Here is a 25,261-nt window from a genome sequence, read left to right as displayed (position 1 = left end):
CTAAAATAAACCGAGCTCTTTGAATGTTATTCAATTTCAAATATTTCAATTTTATTCAATTTAAATATTATTACATTCAAATACAGTCAACTCTCGATAATTAAACCTTCGATGAATCAGATTTCTTGATAAAATTAAAATTAGTTTCGGGCCCCTTAAAAAAATGTTGATACTTGAAATTTTCTCCGTGTGAGTTTAAGTATTATTACAGTCGACTCTCGATAAATGGAATCTCAAAGGGCATAAAAAATTCTAATTATCGTAGGTGTGTTTTATTGAATGTTTTAAGTATAAAAAATTTAAGTCAAAATTTTTTGACCCGAAACCAATTTCAATTTATCAAAACACAATTTTTCTAAGGATATCAAATTGAGATAAAAAAGGATCAAAATTGTTGCATCGAATTTCGATTTATCGGAAAAGTATAATTATCAAGAGAGTTGACTGTATAGCATTCGAAAATATAAAAAAACAAATTACTATTTTGAAAGAATAAATTGAAATAATTAATAAAAAAGTAAATTATCGTTTGATTTAAGTACGAACATAAAAATTTTAATTTGATAATAAAATAGTGCAACATTTGCAATTTATGCATTGAGAAGGAGCGTGTACGTGCTTTTAAGGGGATGGGGGATTTAATGCTTAAGGGGTCAGCAAGAAACTATATATCAGTTCTATGCAGAACAACTACATGGGGTTGGTATTGATTTTCTCGTATTTAGGGTAGAACGTCACTATTACGTTGCTTTACGCAAAATACCTTCACTCCTCAATATAATATGCTAAATGGTTTCGCAATTTTCATTCCACAATTAAATATAAAAACGAAAAATGATAACACAACCTGAGTGCAGTTTCACAACGTTTCTATTTTATTTAAGTATTTCCCTGACTTTTTTCTGACTACCCTTAAAAAATCTCCACTTTTTCTCATTCTAGTAATAACTTCAATTCTAAATTTATCCAAAATTCAAATATACTCCAAAGTTTTAGTTAACATTACCAACATTAAAAACAACTTAAAAATATAAAATGTACTTCAATTAAATTTGTCAAAATTTCCAATTAATTGCAAATTAAAATTTAATATTTTAAAATTATTTATGCGATTTAACTATCTGCAACAAATTTTAATTACCAGTTTTCAAACGACTAATTTTTTATAGAATTTCGAAATTAAAGTATTAAAAACTTGAATAATATTTGTTAAACAAATATTTATATATTTATTTTTCCACAGTAATTACAACTTTAAATAATTTTAATTTTTAAATCAATTCTTGTTAGAATTTTCTACGAAAATTCAATTATTTATATGCCAAAATAAATAATTGATTGAATAACTATTTATTTCTTAATAAATTGAATTCTTATAAAGAATTTCATCAAAGATTTTATAAATAACTGAATTCTAACAACGAATGTTATTAAAATTTTTTTAAATAATTTAAATATTATGAAAAATTTTATTATTTGTAAAAATAATTGAAATCATGCAAAGAATTTTATTATTTACGAAAATAATTGAAATTTCTGTAAAGAATATTATTAAATTTTTCTTAAATAATTGAATTCATACACAAAATTTTATTAAAATTTATGAAAATAATTAAATAGTTATAAAAAAATTCTATTAAAATTTTTCAAATTTTTGACTTGAGAATTCATTTATTTAAACAACAATAATAAATATTTGTTTCAATTATTGATTATTTCTTAAAATTAAATTTTTGAAATAAATTTTATCAAAATATTATTAACATTTTTAAAAATAATTTAATTATTTCTAAGAATTTTAATATAATTTTTATTGAATGTTTTAAAAATAATTAAATTCTATTGTGGAATTAAATTATAATTGTATTCAAAATAAATATAATGTAAATGAATTATATAATTGAATTATATATCAAATAATTGAATTTCACAGAAGCATTTTATTAAAAATTTTATTTAATAATTGAATTCTTTTGTGAAGTTTTATTAAAATTCATATTTATTAGAAATATTAAAAATAATTGAATTCTTGCAACGAATATTGTGTAAATTTTTTTTAAATAATTGAATTCCTGCTGATAATTTTATTATTTATAAAAATAATTGAATTTTTTGTGAAAAATTTTATTCTTTGTGAAAATAATTGAATTCTTGCAACGAATTTCATTAAATTGTTAAATTTTATTAAAAATATTAAAAATAATTGAATTCTTGCAACGAATTTTATTAAACTTCTATTAAATAATTGAATTCCTGTGGATAATTTTATTATTTATAAAAATTGAAGAAAAAAAAATTGAATTCTTGCGAAAAATATTATTAAAATAATTTAATTTTTGTGTAAAATTTTATTCTTTGTAAAAAGAATTGAATTCTTGCAACGACTTTAATTAAATTGTTTTATAAATAATTGAATTCTTGTGGGAAATTTTTATTGTTTGTAAAAATAATTGAATTCTTGTAAAAAATTTCATTTGTGAAAATAATTCAATTATTGCGAAAAATTTAATTAAAATAATTTAATTTTTGTGAAAAATTTCATTTTTTGTGAAAATAATTGAATTCTTGCAACGAATTTTATAAAATTGTTTTTTATATAATTTAATTCTTGTGGAAAATTTTATTGTTTACAAAAATAATTGAATTCATGTGAAAAATTCCATTTGTGAAAATAATTCATTTATGAAAAATTTTATTATATCTGGAAATAAAATTTACAAAAAAGATTATATAGACACTGAAATCATAATTATAGTAAAACGTTTTTTCTCAACTATTTCATTGTTCTTTCAAATGAAAAATCGTTTCGGAACTTTTTTATTTCACGCTCATTTTTTTTTTTTTTTTTTTTTTTTTGATGAAGGATTAAAAGGCACGATAAGTTATTGCGCAGTTTTTCGAGCCATCATCGTAATTAACTAACCATATAAAGCCTAACTGGGAAATTGGATTTCAAAATAAAATATTTCAAACGGAATCTGTTATTTTATTTCAATTTGAAAACAATTATTTTTCTTTCTCTGAATAATTCCTACACAAATAAATACGACTATGAATTTTATTTCGATTAGTCAAATTAATAATTAACTATACATTAAAAGTGAATATCACAATATTATTTTTCTTCGACTCCAAGAGAATAGTTTCGAAAAAAAATCAAGGTCCTTTAAATACTATATCCATTTATCAAAGAAAAATAAGCTTCTTCAAAAAAAATTTTTTCTCACCTCCAACTGATTAAATAAACCCAAATTAAAAAATTTATAATTTTATTTAAATTGAATCTGATAAGAGAAATTAAATTGAATTATTCAAATACAGAAATTATACAAGAGACGACATGGAATTGTAAAATAATTTTACGATTTGCAATGAAATGAGGAATGTAGGTATGTATATATAGATTATATCATTAAACTGATAATTGCTTACTCATGCATGTGAACGATGATTAACGTTGTGGGATTTTTTTTCTTTTTCTCAATTAGCTATATATAAGCCAAGTCGCAGTTTAGTTTACATATTACGGGCAAGAGAGTGTGGCATTTGAAATGTATAATTTAAGAGCGCGCGAATAAGCATTAAAAGACCAAGGGGGAAATATAAAGTCGAATGAGTTTCAATTGTGCGAACTCTCATTTGGGTCCCACACGTTGGCAACGATAATTACATGTCCGGCGCGCAACAAAGTAGTTATTGCGTAACTATTAATTATACAGCATATATATATAGGTGGTGTGGCTATTCTTATATTGACAAACCCATATTATGAATTAATCGAGTTTCGCGTATGATTAAAGATCGACAATCTTTTCTTCGCATTATTAAAAGTTTTCGATATTCCTGTGCGCGATCACAACCGTCAGGTCATATGATTAATTATACACTATTGGGGAAGGTCACGTGTGGCAGACACGACATTTTTGCACGCATTCTTTCTCTATATTTATCATTTTAAAAACATGAACCGAAACCAAGAAATTAAAAAATATCCTCACAGAAAAAATTGCCAATTTCATTAATTTTTTTCTTCAAAATATTTGTTCCACTTTTGAAAAATTTTACATATTTCTGTTTTCCGTTTTTTACGGAATTATCCATATAATTTAAATTCTAAATTATAAATTCTATACATAAATAAATTACTGTTTATTAGTAAAATTTACTAATTTAAAAACAAAAAATCATTCACTGATTGAAATTACCAAACATTTTTACTATAATTAAAATAAATAATTCAAATTTAAAGCTAAATTTATGTTTTTAATTATAAAATAATACATTTTTAATTAAGGTCAGTGAAGCTCACAACGTTTATGATCAACGTTTGAAAAAAAAATTGTTTTTAAGTAGAAAACAATGAAATTTTTTATTAACAAATTTTTCAAAAATTAACTATAACTACAATCTTCGTATTGTATTAAAAATAGATAAATTCTTATAACCAACTTTTATCAAAATTATTAAAAATAATTGATTTTTTATAGTATTTTACAAAAATTTTTTAAATAATTAATTTCTTTCAAATATAATGTAATGAAAATTATATTTCAAATATTTGAATTTCACTGAAGCATTTTATTAAAATTTTTATTTAATAATTAAATTCTTTTGTGAAATTTTATTAAAATAGTAAAGGTATTAAAAATAATTGAATTCTTGCAAAAAATTTTATATACAATTGAATTCTTACAACGAATTTTATTAAATTTCTATTAAATAATTGAATTCCTGCGGATAATTTTATTTTTATAAAAATAAGTGAATTCTTGGGAAAAATTTTATTAAAATAATTGAATTTTTTTTGAAAAATTTTATTTTTTGTGAAAATAATTGAATTTTTGTGAAAAATTTTATTCTTTGTGAAAATAATTGAATTCTTGCAACGAATTTTATTAAATTGTTTTATAAGTAATTGAATTCTTGTGGGAAATTATATTATTTGTAAAAATAATTGAATTCTTGTAAAAAATTTCATTTGTGAAAATAATTTAATTCTTGCGAAAAATTTTATTAAAATAATTAATAAATAATTGAATTTTTGTGGAAAATGTTATTATTTGTGAAAACAATTAACGTTGTGAATTTCACCATAGTTTTTATTTTGTAAAAAGAAATAAAATAAATAAACTTGTATTTTAATTATAAAAAAATATAGTTCTATTTCGTTTATAAAAACAAATAAATAAAATTCGATTTGCAATTATTTTTAATTCAATTAAGTTAAAATTATATAATTATAATTATTAAAAAAAAAAACGAAAACCAAAACTTATATAAAAAACCGAAATTATATCAAAACGGAAATATAAATTATATAAATATAAATAATTCAGATCAAGTTGAATGAAACTGTCAGAAATCGTTTTGCTTTCAGAAATTGCATATTATCGACTTAAATTTAATTTTTCAATTGTTTAATTTTAATGCTATTCGTTCATTCAAATGACATTGCAAATATGTCAGAATGACAAAAAAAAGTTCATTTCCCTCATTATTAAATTAACCACCCAGATCTCTATAACTTTTTTTTAATAAAAAATGCTTAATTAAAAATTGATTTACAGTTTATAAGATATTCAAATTGATAAAGAATTCAAATTCATAAAAAATTGATGCAAATTTATAAAAAGAAACCACTTACCTTAATGTGATAGGAGTTCAATTTCGTTCTCGGCAAGCTGTTGAAAGCGCTGAAGTCCAAACGACGAGAGAAGATACCATTTGCTCCGCAGCTTTGTCTGCAAACAAAATTTTACATTATAAAAGAATTCAATTTTTTTACCATAATTTAAGTAATTTTACATTTATATGTAAAATATTTACACAATAAATTTGATATTTATGTGAAAATCTTTTAATAACTTAGTTATTAATATTTAAATCTACATATTAAAATTCTATGCTTGAAAAGTGTCTTGAAATATTTATATTCTATAAAAATAATACCCATTTGGTAAAATCTATTCTGAATTAAAAAAAAATAATTTATTTGGAAATTTAATTTTCCAACGTTGTACAAGAAATATAATTGCGACAGTGAACAGTTTGTATTAAAAGGAAAACTTTTTTTATTTTTATAGCTATTTTAACAGATTCTTTCAAAATAAATAATAATATGTTTCTTTTTCTTGGTAAAAAAGAAGAAGTAAAAAATTAATTTAATATATTGAAAAAAGAATTTAAAAATAGCAATAAAATTAGAATAAAATTTAAAAAATAACGATAAAATAAAAATAAAATAATAAAATTAAATGGAAAAATAAAACAACAAAATAAAATGGAAAAAATTAAAAAAGAAGAAAATAAAAAATAAAAAGAAATACAATTGAAATGGAATTAAAACTTTATGCCTAAGAATTTTTTTTTTTTTCTTATTTGTACATTTTTCTAATTTTCTCTAATTTATTCCTGTGACATTGAGATTTAAAACTTACGTTTCCTAATTACTTTTCAAAACTCTTTAAGTATCGGTTGAAGGAAAATAAAATAGAGTTCTTGAATTATGAAATTTGAGATTTTTTTATGCCTTTTAAGCATATGTATAACTAGGCGCCTATTCATCTCAAATTTCAAAAGAACTAATAAACCAAGTTTACTTAAATAAATACCCAGAATTTAAAATCGAAACGTAAACAAAAATATCCAATATTTCAAATTTAATGCATTTTTTAAAATTCATTGACATTAATAAAAAAACAAAATTTGTTTATTCTTTTACGAGCATTTAAAAAAAACTAATTTTATACCAACTACTTCTTTAATTTAAGAATAGTAATTTTCCTCACGTATTTTAATATTCCCAGGTGAGAACTGACGGTGGATTCAGGCTTTACGGAACCTTCGTTGAGGCTTGGTCAACATTGATCAAGCCTTGGTGGGACGGCGGAACGAAGGTTGTTTCTAGCTATAATGTAACACTTATTTAAGACTGACGCTCCAGTCCTTGTTGAAGATTCGCGTTCAATGTTCAATCAATGCTGCGGAACCCTAATGCAGGACTGAAACAAGGCTGCTTCCACTGTTCCCAAATTTACGCGTCTCTCGCGCCCATTCAATATAATACGAATATATGAATTGTATATAATATTAATAATAATAATAATTATTATTATAATAGTAATGAATATTATTGTTATTATTTTTATTCATATTATATGCGTTTGTTAATTTAATGGCATTAAGTTACTATTATAATAATTATATTATTTTCATATAAATAATATATTACTAACAGTAAATGTCATTTAAAATAGTAATATTAAAAAAATAATTTTAGTAAAAGAAAACAATTTTTCTGTTAATCGGTACATTTTTTTCTCGATTTTTCAGCAGACTTTTTAATATTATTTGCAAACATATTCACATTTTTTATTCACAACACAACACACAAGTTTATTATTATATATAAACGCTTAAAACAAAGAATGAAAAATATTCGCTCGCATGTGGGATCGAAACTCACGTACCCCGCCCCTAACGCATACCGGAAGTTCTCAACGCACGCATTTAAACCGCTCGGCCACAGAAGGCTGGAAGGCACCTCGCCTAATCTACTATTTCAATGCCAGCGCCGTATATTCTGTATATACGGCGCGTCACTCAATATTTGTTGAGCATGGGACACCAATGTTCGTCCCATGCTCGATTCAAGACTCGGTCAATCTTGATACAGTATTCACTTTCTTTATTACCGTGTGCACTGAACAATATTAAATATAAATATTTATAAATTATTTAATATTAAAATATTTTTTATGATAATTTTATAAGTTAAATTATATATATTATTTTTTTTCTTGTACAGTGTCAAATTATTATTTTCAAAGATATTTATCTTTGAAAAATTATGACTGTTTATCTGAAAAATTATTAGTGAAAAAAATGTTTATTAGGTAGTGATAAATATTTATGCTTAGTAGTTTTTACACTAGGATTAACTGTTTAGTAAATATTATCAAAAAAATATTTTTTAGCAAACACGCGCAGCTAAACACAAATAACCTTGAAACTCCAGCATTACCAACTCAACTCTTGAGTTGGCAATGCTAAAGTCTCAAGGTTATTTGCATTTAGTCGCACGCGTTTGACAAAAAATAGTTTTTTGATAATATTTACTAAACAGTTGATCCTAGTGTACAACTACTAGGCATAAATATTTATTACACACTAATGAACATTTTTTTACTGAAAATTTTTCAGACAAACGAAACTTTTGGACTTTGAAAACAATAATTTGACACTGAGCAACAAAAAAAAGTAATATATAATTTAACTTTACTTATATGAATCTTATATAATTAATAATATCTAATAATAAATAATATAATAATAATAATTATTATTATTCTTATAATAATAATAATAATAATAATAATAATAATAATAATTATTATTATTGTATTATATTATTATTATATTAATAATAATAATAATAATAATAATAATAATTATTATTATTATTATTATTATTAATAAATTAATAATTAATATAAATATTATACACTAAATAAATATTAATATTTATTTACCACTTGATATCTTAATAATAATAATAATTTTTAAATAGTATACAAAATTATCATAAAAAATATTTTAATATTAATTAATTTATAAATATTTATATTTAATATTTTTAAGTGCACACGTCAATAAATAAACTGTCAAGATTGATTCAGGCTTGAATTAAGATCAGATGTTCGAGCTTCACTCACGAAGATTGACCGAGTCTTGAATCGAGCATGGAACGAACATTGGTGTCCAATGCTGAATCAACATTGAGTGACAGTGGTATAAAGACTGCTTCAACACTGGGTTACCCAGGCTGGGCGTTCAAGGCTCAATAAATCTTCAATCCATCGTCAGCATTGGTCTTTCGCGCCTGGGTTTTAATTTATTTATTTACATCATTCATTAATTTACAAAAATACGAAACGAAAAAATAAAATAATTACAAAAACTGAAAAATCATAAATCGTAAAATTGTTCGAAACTAATTAAAATTAACTAATTAAATTTCTCTCAAGATTTCACGAACTTATAATAATAATGTACAATATTTCGACTAGAGCACTTGACCAAAATGATAAAAGCTGTTTATTCCAATCGAGTTATAAATAGTCGATAAAAAATTCTTAATTGGTTTTCAAGTGTGATACACGTGCATTTGAAAAACAAAATTTCACGATAAAAATATTTTTCTTTGTAATTAATTATTTAATTTATTTTGAAATATTAATAATAGAATAAGCAATAAATAAATAATGGTAAATAAATATAACAGTCATAAATAAATACAGAATAAATTACTACAAAAAGATAATTTGACTGAAAATAATTTCAAAAAAAAAAAAGGAAAAATTAATTAAAAATTATTTATTAGAAATGAGTTAAAGAATGAAGAAAAAAAGTGTGGGGAATAGAGGGGAGAGTGAAACGCAATTTATTCGAGCCACAGTATTATGTCAAGCGAACGGAGTAGTGGAATTGACCTTCACCTTGGTATTTCAGCTTTATCGTTACCCGCATTAGTTATTTTGGGCAATGACAGTCCGGGGTCACAAAAACATTATGCACGAATGGTCCTAAAGAATATGACATGACGAAACCGAAAAAGAAAAGAACACACACACACATTTTTTGTTTTTTTATGCCTACTTATGTAATTTACTTAACTGCTCTTTATTATTACCGACAGATGCTATATTAATAAAAAATTTCATCTATCAATCTCTGACCCAAGTCACATGTGTACCATATAGTAAAAAAAGACGAAAAAAATAATTACTAAAAGTGTAGGTGTAATGGTTAATAAAAAAAAAGTCAAAGAAAAAAAAATAAAGAGCTAATTTAAACTTTGACTTTATTTACAAACCTGCCTCAAAAAGAAAATGATCTGGCCATTAAGGAAAAAGAAAACTAAGAGGGGCAAGTGCTTTTAATTTTCCGAACTGTCAATCACTATCATCGTCAGATTTTTTTAGTTCTTAATTTCTTTAACGTTGTATTTAGAAATTTTTTTTATAAATAGAATAAACCATTTTTTAATAAACATTTTTCAGTAAATATTTTTTTCAGGATTCGCACACAATAATTAATTTCTAAAAACGTAGTAAAAAGTAGCTATCGAAAAATTAAATTTGACGACTAAAAACAGTTTAGTCGATTGACAAAAATTTAATTCATTACTTTCCTGACTTTTTCCTGATTTCCATAAAAAATATATTTACTTTTTTCATCCTGGTAATAACTTCAATTTTAAATTTTTCTAAAATTCAATTATATTCCAATTTTTTAGATAGAATTCTTCAAAAACAAATAAATAAAAAAAAATAATTTTTAAAAGTTAAAAATAAAATACTTTAAAATGTAAAATTTATTTCAATTTTGGACAAAATTGACAATTAATTAAAAATTTAATTTAATCTTTTTATTAAATTATTGATTATTTCATTAAATTCAATTCTTAAAAATAATTTTATAAAAAATTTTTAAGAATAATTGTATTTTTTGAGAAATTTATTTAAAATTGTATTAAAAATAATTAAAATCCTGCGAAGAATTTTATTATTCATGATAATAATTAAGTTCTTGTAACGATTTTATTAAAATTTTTTTTAAATAATTGCATTCTTGTAAAAAATGTTACTATTTGTAAAAATAATTGAATTCATGCAAAGAATTTTATTGAAATATTTTTAAATAATTGAATTTTTTTTGAATTTATTACTAAAATGTTTGAAAATAATTAAATTCTTTTAACGAATTCAATATTAAAATTGTAGATTTTAAAAATAATTGAATTTTTTCTAACAATTGCATTGTTTGTAAAAATAATTGAATTCTAGCAAAGAATTTCATTAGTACAATTTTTTTAAATAATTAAATTTTTTTGAAGAATCTTTTATTACAAATTTAGAAAATAATTAAATTCTTTCGAGAAATTCAATTAAAATATTGTATTAAAAAATATGGATTCTTATAAACAAATGTTATTATACATATTACCTAATAAAAATTGATTTATTTTGGAAAATTGTATAAAATTTTTTTTAAATAGGTAATTAATTTCTTTGAACCAAATTTTTCAAGTACTTGAATTTCTGTGAAAATTTTATTATTTATGAAAATTTTTGGGAAGAATTTTAATAAATTATTTTAAAAATAATTAATTTTTTTTGTGAAATGTTATTAAGTAAGTAGATTTTGATCGTAATTGGTATTTTTTGAACAATTCCATTCTTTGTAAAAATAATTGAATTCTTAAGAAAAATTTTCTTAAAATTTTTAAAAAATAATTTAATTATTTCAAAGAATTTTATTAAAATTTTTGTGAATAATTTTTTTACTTCAATTATTAGAGGATTTAAAGTAGTGGAAATTATCAAAAAAAGAAAAAATTTTAGTGTCACAAATCTAAAAAAAAGTATCTTAATAGTACTCTCTAAATTTAAATTAATAAAAATGTTTACGAATTAAAAGTAGTGACTGATTTTTTTAATTTGGAATTATTAAAATTTACTAATAAATAGTAATTTTTTCTAATTTATTAGTAAAATTTAATAAAATAAATAGTAAGTTTTACTAATTTATTAGTAAAATTTATTAATTCAAATTAATAAACATTTTTACTAATATAAATTTAGTGGGTAGTAAATCGTAAAAAATTAGATATTTTAAGGTTATGTTGGTGATATTTTTACAATAATTAAAATTTTTAGTTTATTTGTATAAAACTAAAAATAGTTTTCAATAATTATTTTGGATGTAATAAAGAATTAAACCTGTGGTTTATATTAAGAGTCGATCCTCCTTGAGTATTTTATAATTTATAATCCCAAAAATTGCAAACTTAACCTACAAATTTTTGCTTAAAAGTTACCTTTTTTCGGAGCGCGTAACAAATAATTTTTTCCCAAATACTTTCATTCACTCTTTTCATTACAAATACCAAAACCGCCAACATATTTTTTTTAATATCTCTCGTCGATAAAAAAAAACAGGTGGGGAAGTTAGTATTTTTAGAAACTATGAGGTCGCTTCAAAAACTTGTTTTACATCGATATACGTCCTTCGAGATGAGAATTCGTTTTTTTTTACGATGCGAATAGTATAAGAGGAGCACAGTTTGAAGCGTAATATATCGAAATGCTAGGCACGCGTTATGCTAGTATGGAAGAAAAATTTAAGAGGCCCCAGGGGCTGATGGGGCGGTGTTAAAAATATTTTATAGTGAAATTTATATTCCGTAACCGGTTTTGCACTGGACTGTGCATTATTATTGGGACGCCGGTGGACGAAGGATGGGAAAAAAAGAGAAAAAACAAAAAAAAACTGAAAACATCACCAAGCAGGTTGCAAGGGTAAAAAAAAATAAAACGACCGCATGAGAGAACGCCGATGGGCAAAGTTATCTAACTAACCTTCGCATGTCCCCTAAATTCAGGACTTCCGAGTCTTCTCGATAATAATTATTGTCCACTATTTTTCGACAAGTTATAAAAATTCCGTTTTTTTTTCTCTCTCTCCCAAAAATAAACATTATTCCCACGTATCTCGACGAAAATTATTGTCAAAAACTGGTTTTTAATGATTTTTATTACTTGATATTTGAAGGTGGCAAACGAAAAAAACTGTTGTAAAATTTTAATCTCTCCCCTCTCAATTTAGATTATTCGAAAGAAAATAAAATACTTTATTTTATATAATTAAAAAGAAACAAAAAATCATTAACGATAATAAAAATAATTTTTAACAGAATATTTTTCATCTTCTTTCGTAATCAGACTGCGAAGAGTTCTTCAATTTGTAAAAATTTCATATTTTTTTTCAAATCCTGACCAATATATTTAATCAGCGATTGGGTCAATTGGCGGAAACTTGAGATTCATGTAACGAGTTAAAATAGTGCGCTAATATAACGGTCACATTGCTCTGACATTTATGATACATGTCGTAAATACTTTTGCAAAAAGGTTCTAAGTGGTCCGTAACATTTTTACGGTTCTTTTTTCAGCCTACTTTCATGATAATTTCACCTCATCCTTCATGCAAATATATTAGATTACAAACGAGTGTTTAGAAATAAAAAAATTTTATTTGCAAAAAAGAAAATAAATATATAAAAGTATTATATTAAAACTTGTTTGAAATTGGTTGTAAAAAATTGGGGGCATTTTGGAGAAAATGGAACTAAAGTGAAAGCATATGGAATTTCATTTATTCTGTTTTTATGAATTGATTTTTTAAGAATTGTTCGCAAATTAAAATTTCATTTCTATTCAAGACAATTGGATTAAAATTAACCATTTGAATTTAGAAAATAAAGAAAGAACAAAACAGAAAAAGGTTAAAAAAAATAAAAACAAACTAAATTTTAGAAGTTTAGAAAATTTCTAGACTTGAATGAATATTATCTATTTTATACAGATGTTTCTTGAATAGAGACACTGACATCAGGTGCATATAAATTTTCCATCGTCCTTGGAATTATAATAAAATTAACTCTCATTATTTTGGCCTATAAAAAAATTTTATGCTTCTAATAATCAATTCCAGAAAGAGATCTTTATATCGTGTTCAAATAAACAAAATACCTTGGCATTTTTTAATACTTACGTACAAAAAATGTTTCTTTAAAATTATTTCTTTTTTTCAAATTTTTACACTTATTTTTACAATCAACATCTATTTCTTGTTTATTATATCATTATTGACCTATTTATTTTTATTTTATTTATTTCGTGTAACTATTTGAAAATAAAAAATTCCGATCACAGCTGTTAAAAATCATGAATGAAATAAATAAAGTAAATTTATCAACTATAGATATATTTTGATATATTTCTATTAATAAACCATGTTTTAAACTTGAAAAATGAGGAATTTATAGATTCTTAATTACAAGGCAGTAGACGGCAGCAATGTTAGTGGTTAAAGAGGCCGCAATATGGTGACAAGGGACCCCGTGTGCATATTAATATATTTGACACTCGATACCACAAAACTTGATATACATTAACAATGTTTTTCACTTAAACTATTTTTGTGCAGTGAAGCGTTTGTGCTGACTCAGAACGAGATATATCCTTCCTCAAGAATCTTGAGTGACGGACACAGATATCTATCGTATAAATAAAGATCAAATATCGAGCAAGTGTTAAGCCTCTCGATTTTTACTTAAGAAAACATCGCGCAGACAAGGCTAAACCCTTTATACATACGTATATTGAAAACAATAAAGCCTACGCACCTTTCAAATACATGAATCACTTCTTCAGTGTTCAAGAACTAAAATAAAAATACCTTATATAAATATACGGGGTTAAGCAAAATAACCCCTAAAATAACATAATAATCTATAACCCCTTTTGCTAAAATATACAAAAACTAATCAATAATGCAAATAAAGATACAATAACGGAATACAGAACAAAATTATAATCGTAACTTAAGTTGTAACAATTAATTCAGTCACATCGAAAATAAAATTAACTCTCACGAACTTTTTCTCTTTTTCGGAAATGAATTCGTACCCAGATAAGATAAACAACTTTTTTAAATACAAGCACAAGTGTCTAAAAATTTATCCTTCTGACCGTGTCCTTGGATAACAAAAAAAAAAAAAAAAAAAAAAACCAAAGGAAATTCTAAAATCACTTCACGAATTTATACAGTGGAAAAAACGTGAGTTTCATAAATAGAATCTCACTTCCTATACATAAAATTTCTTTTTTTCCCTTTTTTTTTTGTTCAACGCAAGCAAAGAGCGAATGGTATTGAATTTCTAACTTGCACTTAGGTGACTTCCATTAAATTGCAGATTTGCATTTCTACATTTCCTGTGTTTTTAAAACAATTTAGCTTTTAAATTGTATCTTTGAAAATGTGGCATATTTTTTTTTCTTCTTCTTCTTCTTCTTATTTTACTAAATTTATAGGCATAGGAGGTATGTATAGCGGATGAGTTTTCAGGGAGACAAAGAAAAATAGAGGGTGAAGCCCCGGTAGTCACGTCGTTACGCGCCACGATTTTCAAGTAGCTTTCGTGTATTTCTGAATGCGTGTATGTTGTATGTACGATCACTAATTGTATGCTAATTCAAGACTACTCGATAGACAATTCTCTACAGTAGCGCATAAGTTATTTACTAATTAAATACATAAGCGAGGTGAGGAAACACGTAAATGCACTGTCCACACTTTTGAGTTTTTGACTAAAACCATTCTCATTAGAAACACTTTTAACTAAAACCGTTTACATTTGAACCATTTTTGATTAAAACCTTTTAAATTAGAACCATTTTTGACTTGATTTATAAGTTCTAAAATGGACTAAATCCAGTTCTAAGTTTGAAAATTCAATTAGCGATTTGAATTTGGCAATATAGTTCTTTGCCTGTTTGTCAAAGGACAAGAAAGTTCTCTCACAAGCGCAAATTTTCTACAGTGTTTGACAGGGCCTTTAATTAAATCCTATATGTTAAATAGGTCAGAGTGAGGTAATTTTAGCTCGGAAAGTTATTAATCTCGTTGACATTATGTCGTAGATTTGAAAGGAGAACTTTTTGATAGAGTTTAACATACATCCCACGTTACTGTATTAACGTGCATTTTATGAAGCGGATAAATACAAGCAAAGGGAAAATTTACTCTCAGTAGAGAATGTTCGTTTTCAGTGATTTATATATAACACGATGTCGTCGACGAGGATTATATTATACTTGCCCAAGCACTGAGGACGAATTCTCGACGCGATAAGAGAGAGGAGACAATTTTCTTTATCCCCCCAGTCACTCTTGAAAGCTCTCGCAAAATTGTAATTACCCGAATCTCTTCTTGTCTCTAAAGGATATAACACTAACTTCAGATTTCTGCCTGACTTAAAAAAAGGACTTAAAAACAATTAGATTTCTAAAAAGTTCTTTTGAAAAGAATTAGCTAGGTTACCCCAAAGACGACGCATCTTCAGAAATCCTAATTTGAAAATTAAAGAAGAAAAGCCCTAAGAAAAGACTTTTCAATATTTCTGCGTTTGGAAAATGTTTCACTCGCGACGAATGTATTCGAAATCAGCAGTTTTTTTTATAAAGAAGAAATTGCGTGTGAAGAGAGTAAGAGAGAGAGAGAAATCTCCTTTGTCACCCTTCATTCGCGCAGTAAATTTTCAGTTCGTCACTGACAAGAGATATCGCAAAAGACCTTGCGTTTGCTCTCACGTCAACGAGAGACGTCTGCTGGTGACAAGGAGCTATTCGCAATAGAAGGCGGACGATTTAACGTTTTTCACCCTCGTTCTCTCGTTACAGAATAGACTTTGTTCCAATAGTGTTTATATTCGTGTCAATATATACACGTATATATATAACACAAAAATACCAAGAACAACACTTACGCAGAATCGACCCTTCAAGCTAAATAAATCACGAATTATCTAAACTCTGTGTATATACAAATCTACAAACAAGAAATAACGAAATAATCTTGTTGATTCGAAAATTCGAGTATAGTTATATATCGAAAATACAAAACTGACATAATATCAATCAAAACACTTCTAATAAACAGGGACGATTTTCCATAATATGTACGTGTCAAATTCACATCTTTTCCCCCTGATTTTCTGAGAAGGGTAAATCATTACCAGAAGGTTTCTTGTATTAGACGTTTAGTTGTAGAAATCTGTTCAAAATTGAGACCTTATACTCGAGGGGATATATAAATAAAATGTAGAACGAATCTCTGATTGTATCAATCCTATTTTCCTATTCAATCAAGTTCTAATGAATCGAAATTACTATCAACGCTACTCAGACAGAAAAAGCAAACTTTGAAACCATTTACATCTTAAAGCCGAAATGATTCAAAAGTATCCTATTCCTAAATCTAAACCCCGATTAATCTTGTTTTAGGTCTTAAAATCGTACTCCCAAGGCTAAAACTGAGTCAAAAGTGAATCCAATCTAAATTGTTTTAGTAAAAAGTGCAGAGAGTGTGAGGATGATGTTGAGTTTTTCATTTTCGTCATTAAAAACGTTGCGGAGTTCAGCATCATCACAGTTTGTCTAAGGTTATCAAATTGAGACAAAAAATTACCAAAACATTGCACCGCAACAATTTTGATACGATTTCGTATCAAAATTGTTGCGGTGCAATGTTTTGGTAATTTTGATACAGTTTTGTCTCAATTTGATAACCTTAGACAAACTGTGATAGGGAGCATAAATTAAAGTATTTCAAAAGTACTCCCTTTATTTCAAATTTTTTTCTAATCAGCAAGGTTTGAAAACATTTATAGTAAAGAAATACTGCGTTCACATCTGAAAGTTCAGAACTTGTAAAACACGTTCAGGATTACATGCGAAATAGTGGAGTAAAAAGCGAGATAACAAAATAGAACGAGAGAAATAATGATTGAGAGTTTTAAAACGACACTTAATGACAACAATAAATTGAACATAAACAAAGATTATAGAGTATTTTCCGGGGTAATAACGCACCCTATGAGGAGTAAGTTAGACTCAGGACATTTAGGATTAGGCTAAATCACCACGGGGGATTAACCATGCTCGTAAGTTGTTATAAGCTTGTGCTTGGAAACCAGTCCCTATAAAGCAGGTATGTATCACAATGTAGCCTCTATCTGCAATCTATCGTATCAGGGTGCGTATAGTACCTACGCGTTCACTCTATTTTACGACAAGAGGAGACATGTGTGTATTGCCGCGCACTGATTCAAGGTGTCCATTTATCTACGCCCCCGCATCTATATAACATCTATCATTACACTGAATTCACCATACCACTGAATTGTCCCAAACATTATTCAATTTGCTCACTGCTGCTGATAATTATACCCACCGTCCATCATTATGCTACCATAATCTACCATACTGCATAGGCACTAAATTGCAATTTTCAGACAAAGTCTATTTATAATCCTATTCTATATTTACTTCTTATTTGTTATTATCTTATTCTTAATTTGTAAAGAAGAATAATTCTAAATTTTACTGCTTTCGCGAATAAAGAATTCGACAATTTTCCTTAAAGTATTAGACAATTTTCGTTTTAGCGATACTAAAGTTTAATTGAGTGAATTTAGATAGAGTGGAGGAGAGAATAGTTTCTGGCAACAACACAAGAGAGATCTTAAATGTGTGATTCGACTAACTTTTGGTGAGCAGCTTGAAACCGCATTCAAGTGACAACAAAAGCTGATAAGGCCATTTTGTTATAGGGGCTTTCGTAGGACTGCAACTAGAATCCCTCTAAAACAATAGAAAACGTATTACGTGCTTCACAAATATAGTCAAGTACCATACAGAAAGTAACTTTTGAGTATGTCTAATGCAATAACTGCTACGGAAAAGTGATGTTAGAGGATCCTCAAACTCAGAATATGAGATTTCGACGTCCCTCGAGACAAGTTTCATGCACACACTTCTCTTTGTACATAATTAAAAAAAATTCCCATACACAACCTCGACAAGTATATCGCTCCAATATATTTCACGTCTATACTCAGCATAGAGGAGGAAAAATTCAACACGAATTTGAGGCTTTTAAAATGTTTCCAGACATAAATTTTTGTAATCAAATCGTTTTGTACCAAAAAGCATACTAACAATGGAGAAAAATTAAAAAAAAAGGTATTGATAGGTGACTGCATATAATAAAACCACAAGAGTGCCGATAGAGGGATTTAAATTAAAAGAAACATTTTGAATTAAGAGGCCTGTCCAATTTTAAATTACACCGCAGATAAGATCGAACAATGAGATTTGAGCTTGGCATTTGAGCAAAAACTGTTTTGTATCACTAGGCAATATCTGAAACAAAATCAAGAAGCATGAAACGAACTTGAGTTTCAAATTTCACGGCATGCATTTTTCTCATTGAGTTACGATCCCAGTGGCATTATGTACCACATAGCTTGGAGAATCGTAAACTGATATTTTTTTCCCGAAGCACATATCTGTATGGATGCATAATCACTGTGCAAGATACACGAATTTTTGACAATCTCTTTAAGGACGTTCATGAATTCGTTTTTTACAAAGAGAAGTATATCGTACTTAACATTTTGATCCAAAGTCATAAAGAAGGTTACAAGTTTGACGGGAAAATCAGGAAGTGAAACTTGTTAACAAGGTTTCAATCAATTGAATAATTCTACTCGAGGTACATGTTCACTCGAATAAGATGATAAATTCAATCTCACCGTCATGAGAGAATAGACATTGTGATTTTTAAATGATAATCGAGTTCGAAAAACCGTAAGACAAGAATATTGAAATACTCGACAAAGGTTTACGAGGATTTTCTCTAAGCAAGGTCTTGAGGTCGAAGCCCGTTCGCGTCAGACGGATTTACAACAAATTTGGACTTGATCCAAGATTGCGCTGTCGTGACTAGAAGTCTATTGACCCATCGAAACGTTTGAAATTCACAATAGTGAATTTAATTCTCCAGACATCACTTTAATGCAAAACATCAAACAAATATTTATGCACGGTTGCAAAAAAAAGAAGCTGCAAACTGGTTAATTTTGAAAATTCAATTTTAAAGTAAATACATTTTTTAAACCAACATTTATTCGAGAAATAATTCGATACCTGATTACCAACGGCTTATGATTTCAGGAGTGAAAAAGGGGAGGGGAGGGGGGTATATTGTCAGAGAAGCCAAAAAATAAAGAGGGACTTAAAAGCAAGAGAAAAAAAATGGAGAACATGAAACTGAGAATGTCAGAGAAGGAAAGTGATGGGACAAATAAGAGAGAGAGAGAGAGGGAGGGAGAGAAAGAGTGAGTGGCCAGAAGTTTAGGGTTATATTTAACGTACAGAAGACTACAATTTTTTGAGTGTATGTATATGCTCTGCGGGTTCTTTAACAAATTATGAACCGTCCGTACAGTGGTGCTGCTCATGGGTATGCTTTCCGCTCTCATATTGAATTACATATTCTGCTACGTGCTTCGCTATACCTCAGTGGGCTCTGACGGGACAATAAGCGTCCCCGCGGTAATTCCAAATGAGAAATTCGACACCCGTAACGTGCACGCCACCAATTTTTTTTTCTTTTTTTTCATGTAACGCGGTTCTTTTTATACAATATGCGGCTACTACCAAAAAACTATTCCCAAAGTCTCCCCTCTATTGCCTTTCAAAAAAAAAAAAAATACTGGTCAAAACAAAAATGTTGTGTCTACAACTGTATACGAATTCTTATCACCCTTTTTTGCGGTTTCTCAAGAAAGAAAAAAAATCAAAACAAGAAAAAGGAACGAAATGAAAGACAAGAAAAAAAGAAACAAAACAAATAAAAAAGAATCAAACTACTAGAAATATTATCGAATTCAAAGAAGCTTTTTTCTCTTCTTCAAATTTCTGATCTAATTCTCCAAAGAAAACACTAAACGAAGGAAAATACAATTTAAATTGTTCATCCAGAGTATAAAAATAATATCAAAAAATATGAAATTGACCAGATAGATTAATAAATATTGAAGATGCACTTAAAATAATTTAAACAATCTGTCAAATGAAAGTCTTACATATCGCTTATCGAACAAGATGGAAAAATATCTCATTTGGAAAGTCTCCAATTTGAAGTCGTGCCAATTTTTTTATTAGCCAAATTGTTTAACAAACATAATGCTTTAAATAAGAATTTCAAAATAGAAGAAAATTTTTCATTTTTATATCACAAAACCAAATTAAAGAACTTTCAAATATCATGGAGAAAAAAACGTCCCTATATTAGTTTATGATATTAACCACTCTCTAAATCTGAATCAGCGAAATTTCACTGATTCTCAGCGATAAGTATGCCACTATTTTAAAACAGCGTATATGCGCTAATTAATCAGTGAAGTTTCACTGATTATTTAGTGAAATTTCACTAATTCACAGCGCATATACGCTAATTGAAATAGTGGCATACTTATCGCTGATTCAGATTTAGAGAGCATAAGACTAACTATTGTAACTACAATATTTATTATCCCACGATTGTTCTCAGGATATCAAATTAAGACAAAAAATGTTGTTGCGATGCCACAATTTTTCAATTTTACAAAAATGTAAAATTGTGGCATCGCAACAACATTTTTTGTCTTAATTTGATATCCTGAGAACAACTGTTCCACTAATGATTTAGGGAGTACTCATACCAACACGAAAATAAAAGGTACGCACTTCACATAATTAACAATTAAAAAAACATCACTTATCACACTATTCAACAATAGACCTCTGAGATCTTGAAATAAAAATTAGATTCTAATTCAACGAAACATTTCTGATATGATAATATTGATAATACAAGGTAATGTTAAATAGCATTGAAGAATTGTATTTCGGGAGTGCGAAACCGACAATAAGAAAATATACGCACGTGATAGGAATACACACAAACATCTAATATGTAAAAGACATCAGTTCATAAATATTAAGTATATGAGCGGGTCAATCGTGAAGACCCAACGAGTTCTGAACCAGCGCCCATCCTTATACGATCAATATACATTTACATAAATTTGGTAAACAGTTCGTCATGCATTGGTGAGTAACTAATACACGTATGTCCTTTGTCACATGATCATATGTGGACCACAGACATTTTTTTTACACGCACATTTCTATATATGCTTTATAAAAGTGTGGGTCAACGTGTGAAGGTCACTCACGAGTATTTAAAAAAAGAAACATATGTCTCTTTCTTTCTCTTTCTTATATATACTCATTTTACGTGACACATTTTTATTCTCTATCCGCTATTTATAATACGACGAATCTTTATTTTCTATTTACAAAATCATGTAAGTATTATTGATGCGATTTCAATTTTAAATTCACATTTCTTTTTTTTTGTTATTCGTTCGACCGGACATTCCAAAAATATTCCCCGTTTTCAACGCAAACAGACTGCAGATGATCTTAATATTCATCGATTATTCATGTTTTTTTATTTTGTTTTTAGTTCAAAAATATAATTATTACTGGCTTCGCAATCGAAAATTAATTTTATAACAATTGGATAAAGTAGATTTATGAGTGAAAAAAGTACAATGAAAATAAATTTATTTGATTCAAATTACCGATTACTTGTCTATTATCAAATAAATGTTTACTTAAGTAAAGGAATTTTTAATTGAATCAACTAAATGGCATTTGCTTCAAATACTGAAATAATTGATTCAAATAAAAATTATTTGATTCAAGTAAATATTTATTTGATTCAAGTAAATATTTATTTGATAATAGTAAAGTAATCGATTATTTGAATCAAATAAATTTTTTTTCAGTGTATTTTTTTATTCTGGTAATAACTCCAATTTTAAATTTTTCTAAAATCCAATTATTTTTCAAATTTTTAATAACAATTATTCAAAAATAGAATTTTTGAGATGAATTTTATTATTTATGAAAATAATCAAATATACTTTGGAGTAATTCTAGTACAATTTAATGAAAAATAATTTAATTATTATACATCGTTATGTATTTATTTAATAATAATATCCTGCAGTCCATTTTGACTTATATAAACAAATTTTGTCAAAATTTCTGAAAATAATTGGATATTTGTGAAAAATTTTCTTTAAATTTTTGAAAATAATTGAATCGTTTCAAAGAATTGTATTAAAATTTTTGAAAATAATAAAATTTTCAAATAACCAAATATCGTGAAAATAAATTAAAGAGAATTAAATTTTAGGCATATTTTAATCGAACTTTTTTTCGATGAATAATTAAATTGTAAAAAAACTTTCTTAAAATTATTACTGAAATACTTGATTCAAAAAAGAATTTATGAAAAAAATTCAACAAAATAATTAAATTTTAAGAAATATTTAAATTATACAAAAGATTTTGATTCCAAATTTTTTGGAAAATAATTGAATTTTTACAAGAGATTTTTTTTAATTTTTAAAATAATTAAAATTTTCTTGAAATTGAAATAAAATTGTATGAAAATTAATTTAAATCCTGCAAAAAAATTAATTATTTATAACAAAAATTTAATTCATGAAAAGAATTTTATAAAAGTTTTTTTTAATAATTTAATTCTTTTGAATTGTTTTATTAAAATGGTAAATATTAATAACAGTAATTGACTTTCAGCGAACAATTTCTTCGTTTGTGATAATAATTGAATTTTTGCAACAAATTTTCTTTACATTAATATAAAAATAGTTGAATTCTTTTGAGGAATTTAATATTAAAATATTTTTAATTTGATTTCTTTTGAGATTTCATGAAAATAGTATCTAAAATAATTGAATTCCTTTGAAAATTTCTATTTTTATACAAATAATTGAATTTTTACCAAGAATTGAATAATTTAAATACAAAAAATAAATAATTGACAGAATAATTGATAATTTCTAAAAATAATCCAAAATTGAATTTTAAGAAAGAATTTCTATAACATTTTTTAAATAATTGAATTTTTTTGAAAAATTTTATTACAATATTAGAAATTAAAAGTAATTGAATTTTAGCCAAGAATTTAATTATTTAATTACAGAAATAAATGGTTGATAGAATAATTGATAATTTCTAAAAATTGAATTTTTTATAAAGAATTTTTTATGGAAATTTTCGAAAATAGTTGCATTTTTTGAAGAATATTATTAAAATTTTAATTAAATTGCATATTTTTTTAGTGAAATTTTATTAAAATAGTAGATTTGGAAAATAATTGAATTCAAGCGAAGAATTTCATTATTTGTTAAAATAATTCAATTTTTGCTGAAAATTTAAAAAAAACAATTTTTGAAAATAATTTAATTGTTTCAAAGTCTGTATAAATAAACAAAAATAATCTAAACCTAAGCAAAAATAACATAAAGACACATGATTCAAAAGAAAAAGATCAATTCTACACTTTCTTCAAACTAAAATCGAATAAATTTCCAAAAAACGAAATAAATATTCCCCAAAACAATTATTATAATTTTCGATATGGTGAAACAAATATTAAAATTGAAATAGACTAAGAATTCATGAGAAATAAACCTCTCCTTTAAGGTATCCTTGAGCTGAACCTCGTGCCGTGGAATATAAGTTCAGGGTCAGTCTTCGATCTCGACTACTTCTATACCGCTATTACATTTTTAGAAAAGGCGAATAAACTTGAAACTTCCTTGTTTTTCATTAGCACATTTATAATTCATTCTTTAAAATTTCTTTTCAATTTTCTTCCCAATTTTTTTTTCAATTTCTTTTTAATTATTTTTTCAATTACAACCCTCTTTCCTTATCTCTATCTCTCTCCCTCTGTCTATTTCTCATCTCGCATCAGATAAATAAAAAAAAGGAATACAAAAATAGATTTAAAATTTCTTTTCCTTAACTCATAATGTGTATGATGACATATAAATAAATTATGAATTCATCACATTTTTATCTTTAGTGACTTTTTCTTTGCACGATTGAAAAACACACAATTCATAAAAGTTGACGGTTTTACGCAACAGGGAAGATGTAAAAAGAGAATTCTAAATTGATAAAATATACATTCGAGACACTATTGTATATATATACACATATAGAAACCTGTTTTTCTAGCCGAGTTAAAATAGCCAAGACAGACTATTTCTGTAATATTAAAGATTATATATTTTCGAGTTATTAAAATTTTTTAATACAACATTTCAGATATATAATTCCGATATAATGTAAGAAAAAAAAAAAATAAAGAAACATTCTGAATGGTCTTGATCAGATTTAAATTCTGTGCCAACATGAACATACTATTCGCCTTGATGACCCTGACATTTTCGAACACGCGGGACACAGTTTAATAATTTTATTTACAAAAAAAAAAAATAAAAGAAAAAAAACTACCGCTCGTTATATTAAAACGAACGCGCAGACTTTGTGAATGGTTTTGCGCGTCCCATGAATTACGCGGCGATATTTATCAAAATTACCCACTGGCGATTTATAGCACAAATTTTAATCTCTGAATTTTAGACCGAGTCTAATTGGTCGTTTATTCTTTATAACCTTTTTTCTAAGAATCAAGAAAAAATAATTGTTTTTTACTTTTATAAATTCCATCAACCCTTTTTGATATTTTCTCTCTAGTATTGGTAGATGAAAAGAAAAAATCTGTTTTTGCCAAATTTAAATATTATTTCCAACCGAAAAGTTAAAGACCAATTGAATATTAAGTATCTGTATATAAATAAAAATATTTATGCAAAACAGGTGAAAAAAAGGCTCGAAAATGTAAAAAAACAAATTTG

The 25,261-nt window shown here is 25.8% G+C and overlaps 1 protein-coding gene across 1 annotated transcript in view; it reads right to left on the bottom strand.

The window, feature by feature from the left end:
• LOC122504153 (headcase protein) overlaps nucleotides 1-25,261 on the bottom strand; it is a 272,373-nt gene that overhangs the window by 228,493 nt on the left and 18,619 nt on the right. The window contains exon 2 of the mRNA XM_043615084.1: nucleotides 5,645-5,741. Coding sequence (XP_043471019.1) covers nucleotides 5,645-5,741 — 97 coding nt within the window. The remainder of the gene's footprint in view (nucleotides 1-5,644; nucleotides 5,742-25,261) is intronic.

This window comes from Leptopilina heterotoma, unplaced genomic scaffold (assembly GCF_015476425.1).
Source record: "Leptopilina heterotoma isolate Lh14 unplaced genomic scaffold, ASM1547642v1 Lhet_281, whole genome shotgun sequence".
Taxonomy (NCBI): Eukaryota; Metazoa; Arthropoda; class Insecta; order Hymenoptera; family Figitidae; genus Leptopilina; species Leptopilina heterotoma.
This window is presented reverse-complemented; position numbering and strand designations above follow the sequence as displayed.